At 53.1% G+C, this 6,478-nt stretch overlaps 1 protein-coding gene across 8 annotated transcripts in view; it reads left to right on the top strand.

Annotated features, from left to right (window-relative positions):
* Positions 1-3,607: 3,607 nt before the first annotated feature.
* The window catches only part of LUC7L2 (LUC7 like 2, pre-mRNA splicing factor), a 60,404-nt gene continuing 57,533 nt past the window's right edge, over positions 3,608-6,478 (top strand). For 5 of the 8 annotated variants that reach the window (XM_070071434.1, XM_070071431.1, XM_070071429.1 and 2 more), the window contains exon 1: positions 3,952-3,999. Coding sequence is in view for 1 of the 8 variants with exons in the window: in XM_017338035.3 (XP_017193524.1) it covers positions 3,939-3,999 (61 nt within the window). In the remaining 7 variants the exon portion in view is untranslated. Of the gene's footprint in view, positions 4,000-6,478 lie in introns of all 8 variants that reach the window. The other 3 variants (XM_017338035.3, XM_070071430.1, XM_070071428.1) reach the window with 1 other exon arrangement.

Raw genomic sequence — 6,478 nt, 5'->3', positions numbered from 1 at the left:
CTTCCTGCTGATGTTCCTGGGGGGCAGCAGAGGACGGCCCCAGTACTCGGGGCCCCTGCCACCCTTGTGGGGACCCGTTTGGAGTTCCTTGCTCCTGCCTTCATCTTGGCCCAACTGCAGCTGCTGGTGGCATCCAGAGTAGTGAACCAGTGGATGAAAGATTTCTGTGTCTGTCCTTCCCAGCCTTTTAAATAAGTAAACAAACATTTTAAGAAAGCAGTGTGGGCTCACCAAGGTAGGAATTCTGATCAACCATCCACCAAGAGCAGGGACCCTGAAGATGGCCCTCAGGTGTGAAACGCCAGGAAACACTGCCGGCCTTTCAGTCTGTTTTGTTATTTAGTGGTTGAGAGAAACTGAGGCTTATGTGATGGCAATACCTGACTACTAATATCTTCAGTTACCTAGCAGAAAAATTAAAAATTCTCTCTGGAGGCAGGTAGCATTATATCCTAAAATTATGGCTTATATCATTCCTGTTCATCTTTTTATCAAATACATGTTCAGTACACAATGATAACCAGACACATACATGTACATATGCACATGACCTCCTACTGGAGACTGGTGACATACATGTACATATGCACATGACCTCCTACTGGAGACTGGCGACACATACATGTACATATGCACATGACCTCCTACTGGAGACTGGCGACACATACATGTACATATGCACATGACCTCCTACTGGAGACTGGCGACACATACATGTACATATGCACATGACCTCCTACTGGAGACTGGCGACACATACATGTACATGTGCACATGACCTCCTACTGGAGACTGGCGACACATACATGTACATGTGCACATGACCTCCTACTGGAGACTGGCGACACATACATGTACATGTGCACATGACCTCCTACTGGAGACTGGCGACACATACATGTACATGTGCACATGACCTCCTACTGGAGACTGGCGACACATACATGTACATGTGCACATGACCTCCTACTGGAGACTGGCGACACATACATGTACATGTGCACATGACCTCCTACTGGAGACTGGCGACACATACATGTACATGTGCACATGACCTCCTACTGGAGACTGGCGACACATACATGTACATGTGCACATGACCTCCTACTGGAGACTGGCGACACATACATGTACATGTGCACATGACCTCCTACTGGAGACTGGCGACACATACATGTACATGTGCACATGACCTCCTACTGGAGACTGGCGACACATACATGTACATGTGCACATGACCTCCTACTGGAGACTGGCGACACATACATGTACATGTGCACATGACCTCCTACTGGAGACTGGCGACACATACATGTACATGTGCACATGACCTCCTACTGGAGACTGGCGACACATACATGTACATATGCACATGACCTCCTACTTGAGACTGGCGACACATACATGTACATATGCACATGACCTCCTACTTGAGACTGGCGAAAACAGCAACAGATCCATAGTCACCATCTGATATTAGAACTGGCAACCTCAGACCAGACATCTGCTTTCTAGGGTCAAAGAATAGATACGCCTGGAAATTTCATAAGGGAATTATATAAAGTGTGACTTAGTACATTTGAAAAAGAAACCAATAATTCTAGAACTGAAAAATAAAAAATTCAATTGGTGGATTTGACATCAGATTAGATACAGAGAAACAGTAAAATTTGCCTGAAAAAAATGTTAAGAAGGCAGCTTCAAAAGACAAGGTAGAGGGGCTGGCGCTGTGGCATAGTGGGTGTAAAGCCGCTGTCTGCAGTGGGCATCCCAGATGGGTGCCGGTTGAAGTCCTGGCTGGTCCACTTCGGATCCAGCTGTCTGCTAATGGCCTGGGAAATAAGTAGAAGATGGCCCAGGGCCTTGGGCCCCTGCCCCTGCGGAGGAGACCCGGAAGAAGCTCCTGGCTCCTGATCGGCACAGCTCTGGCCGTTGCGGCCATTTGGGGAGTGGACCAGTGAATGGAAGACCTCTCTCCTCTTTCAAATAAATCAATCTTAAAAAAAAAAAAAAAAAAAAAAAAAAAAAAAAAAAGCCAAGATAGAAAGTAGAGTAGCAGGAGTGAAGAGCTGCATGGCTCCCGGCCTGCTCTCTGCCTGGTATGGACTTCTCAGCTTCTGCTCCTGGACTCCTCTCTCCCTTAAATAAAGCCCTCACTTTCCTGTGTATTTCTCTCACTAAATAAATGCTAAACGTTAAAAAGGGTGAAGAGATACAGAAGACACACTGAAAACTATCTGATATATATGTGGAAGTCCAAAAATTGAAGGAAGTGACAAGATCCGAGGTGGTAACAGCAAGACACTTCCTGAATTGATGAAATACTTTACTTCATGCATTTGAAATGAATGGTCATTATTCAGTAGAAATAATACTAAATCCACACCCAGATCCATCAAAGTAAAATTGCAGAAAAGGCAAACGACACAGCTGTTGTAATTTGAAAAGCAGGGTACAGAGAGGCAGAGGCAGAGTGCAACTTTAAAGCGACCGGCCAGCTTCGGAGCAGTGCTCGCAGAGCTCAGGAGCGAGGGCAGCGTCTACCAAGTAACGGGCTACGCGTGGACGCACACGGTGGAGCAGGACGCGCGTAAGATGCATCCCGCGTGGGCTGTCACAGGCACTCAGCCCGGCCGTCGCAGGACAGCAGGGAGGGAGCAGCTGGATTCGGCCTCGGGGCCGGTGCCCACTCCCGTCGGAGCCACGGCAGAGGCTCCCAGTTCCACAGGAGGGGCACAGTAAGGAACGACCCCGACCTAATATGGACACGGCCTGGGGGAAGGGAGAGGCGCAGGGTGGTCTGGGTCCCTCGCGTGCCCCTGTGAGTTCCGGGGGAGGCGCTGGGAGCAAACGTGCGACTTGGAACGACCAGACACCCGCGAAGACAGGCCGCGGGCGCGAGGTCTGCGGGCAGCGGGGCCGGGCCCGTCCGCCTGGTGCAAGCGTCGGTGCAGCCACGCCTAGGGCCTTCCCACGGTGCACCTTCGGCCTTGCTTCCTGGGCCGGCTGCCACCGCGCTGAGACGCTCGGCGGTGCCCGCACATTTCGCACGTGAGCGACAGGGAAGGCGGCGCGGGCGCCGCGTGGCGCGGCTTCGGCACGAGGCGCCCAGAGGGCTCTGCGGCCCGGGCAGACCGGCTCCGCAGCGCTCGGGCCAGAGCTCGGACCCTGCCCGTCCAGGAGCTCCTCCCGCCGGAGCGGAGGGAGCGCCGCCTCCCCCAGCGCTCGCAGGCGGCCCGCCGCGCCTCCCCTGCTCGCGGGCCTGTCCCGGAAGGCGGCGCCCCGCCGGGCTCCGCCCACTTCCCGCTCGGGCCCACCCTCGGGCGCAGCGCGCCAATCGCGGCCCGCCTCGCCCGCCCCGCGAGCTTTGGCGCCTCGGGCCCGATCCGGCTCTGGCGTTGCCTCAGAACGCCGCGTCTCGCGAGATCCGGGAGCCGGGGGCGGGCGCCGCGCGCGTGCACGCGCCCCGGAGCCGTTAGGGCGGAGCCCCGCCCAGGCGGGGGCGGGCCGAGCCGGCACAGTTGGGCGCCGGTTGGCGGAGCCTCCGCGGGAAACGACTGTGCGCGGGCGGCGTGCGCGCTCCCGTCGCGGCGACGGTGGCGGCGAGCGGCGTCAGAGCTCGGAGGGGGGGCTGACGGCTTCTGGCGGGTGGCCGTGTCGGAGGCGAGCGCTTGCTCTGCCCGCGTCGCTTCTGTGCCGGGGACCGGACGGAGAGTGAGGGCGCGAGGGTCGCTGGCGGGGCTGCCGTCCTCCACGTCCGCGGCGTCGTGAGCAGCGCAGCCTGGACTCTGCCGCAGCCCCTCCGGCTCCCGTTCCGCTCGCCTCGAGGCAGCGCCGCGCCGCCCCCTGCCCCTTTCCCTCAGCCCCCCGCCCGGAAGGGCCCGGCCTGCGCCCCACCCCCGCCCGGCCGCCCGCGCCCCGCCGCCGCCGCCGCCGCCATGTCGGCGCAGGCCCAGATGCGCGCCATGCTGGACCAGCTGATGGGCACCTCCCGGGACGGTAAGTCTCGGCCGGAGCCCTGGGGGTGGGGGAGGGGGCGGCCGGCGAGGGCAGGGGCTCGAGGGCGCACCTGGGCGCGCGCGCGGGGCTGAGGAAGGGGCTCCCAGATTGGTACCACGAGGTCCCCGGCTCCCGTCCCGTCCAATCAGGGCCTGGCAGGCGGGCTCGGGGGGTGGTGACGGAGCGGATTGGCGGGAACTGCTGCCAATGGGGTGAGGCGGGGCCTGAGGCAGAAAGGAGAGTTTGTGCTGTTCCCGTGGACTTGGCCGGGCCGGGGAGCCCACGTCCTCCCGGGGGCTGTCGCGAGGCCTCGGCCCCGAGCTCCGCCGCCGCCCGCGCGAGCCCCGCACGGCCCGCCCCGTGGACGGAGAATCTGACCCAAACCATGTTTGTTGCGGTGGGAGTGTTTGGCCCCATTTTGTGGGGGAAATTGTTACGGCCTGTTCTGTGGAGACCACCATCTTGTTAGACGACGTACCAGAGGCTTTGTGCAGTGCATGCCGGCCTAGCTCGCGTGTGCCCCGCAGAGAACCGTCCTGAGAATTCGGCCCCAGGGAGGCAGCCTCGAGGGGAACAAAGCCCCCGAGGGACTCGAGGCAGAGGCTGGAAACCCAGCGAGCGCCGGGTCGCCTCCGTCACGGAGAGCTTGGACTGAAGACACGCGGTGTTGCTGCTGATAGTTAGGAACGACTCCGGTGCAGCCGAAATTGACACTAACACGGAGGAGAGGTGCAGCTCAGGCCTTTCTCCCTTCAAAGCAAAGCGGCATCCTGGCTTGTTTTCATAGGTGGCTTGTGGAGGCTGAGAGCTTTTTCTTGACGAGTAATTTGAATTGCCTGACTAGAGAAATGGCCCACTCTTAAATTTAGTTTGTAGCAGTCGCTCTTATAATGCACTTGAGTACTTTGCAGCAAAATGTGTGAGTAGGTTAAAAATAATGGTATTCAAATTAATGGCATTTCAGTGTTCACAGCTCAGTTTTAACAGACACCCCCATTGGGAACTTTCTTTGTAGACCATAAACAGGTGTAGATGGTGATGGCAAACCGACTTGTGGTTGTGTGGAAGTGGAGGGAAAGATTGGAAAAAAATGAGTTATTTTGTTTTGTAAACCAAGTTAATTTAAAATGCCACTGGAGAAACTTTTGTTACCATTTTTCATATTTAGGTAAGAATGGTTACTTTATCACTCAAACATGTGTTAACATTGCTCCTTTTCCAACGTGAGAGGTACTGGGAAGGGGCTTCATCAAGGATCTAAACCAATCTTTGTAATTTTAGAAATCATTTAAGACTTACTTTACATGATCCTTTAATCCTTGATGGATACCATTGGTGTCTTCTGCATGAATTGAATTTTCGAAATTTTACTGGGTGTTTTAATTGGATCAAGGTAGCCATCAACTGATAAAATTTCTGAACCAGACAGCCCCATCTAGTATTGTAAGGCTAAGTTAAAAGAAAAAAAGTTCTTGTGTGTGTAGTCAGCAAACTGTGGATTTCTTAAAATCCACTCTGTATGCAAATAAATTTATATATTTTTATGTGTCTGTTACTGGATTTTTTTTTTTTTTTGCCTCCAGACAGAGGATTTATGAATGAACTCATGTTTACAAGTGCACGATATTATTTAGCTGAAATGACTGGATTTTCACTGCTGTATTCGGTCAGAAGTAAGAAACACATCTCTTTCAAGGAAAAGAATTGAATAATTTTTTAGATAGCCAAATTAGTTTTTACATATACAAGATAGGATTAGAACATTTTTTTCCTCCTTGCCAGTATCTAATGAGTTTACATACTTCATTTTATGACTCAGGACTTTTAAATAATTAGGATTGTTCTTTTTTAGCATATAGTCAACTTCAAGTTACCCAGGGACAGGGGAACATGGATATGTCTCTGAGTAGCAGCATGTAATTTAAAGCTATGTAGTGGGAAGGCTTGTCTTGGACACAAAAACAGCTTATGAGGAATGCTGTTGCGTGTCTTTGGCACTAGAGGTGGAAATGGGGATCCAGGAGGTGGGAGAGAGATGGAAAAGATAGGCAGGTAGGTAGGTAGGTAGGAGAGGATATGTAGGCAGCTCTGGTTTTTGTTTTTTTGTTTTGTTTTGTTTTTGTTTTTGTTTTTGTTTTGTCTTATATCCCAGAAACTGTCTTTTTGGATAGCAGGGCTCAAGGTAGCACTGCCTTCTTCAGTCCTTAGGGTCCTTGTATGTGAAGGGTCTGAGTGACACCAACAGTTATTCGTTCCTTTTTTAACTCCTTGGAGCGTTAAGCCTTAGTTAAATGTACCTTCTCTTGAATTATTGGCTTCACTCAATCATTTAGATTACCTAAACCTCATTGGAATCTTAAGGAATAGAAATTTCGGTAGCAGGGAAATGGAGAGGTAATTTTGGGCACTGGGCACTTGGAGACAGGACAGTCTTGGGTGAGTGGTGGAAGTGGGGGGCTTTGAACAATCAGAGGGGCAG

Source organism: Oryctolagus cuniculus, chromosome 3, assembly GCF_964237555.1.
Source record: "Oryctolagus cuniculus chromosome 3, mOryCun1.1, whole genome shotgun sequence".
Taxonomy (NCBI): domain Eukaryota; kingdom Metazoa; phylum Chordata; class Mammalia; order Lagomorpha; family Leporidae; genus Oryctolagus; species Oryctolagus cuniculus.
Note: the sequence above shows the minus strand (reverse complement) of the source record. Positions and strands in the feature narration are given on the sequence as shown.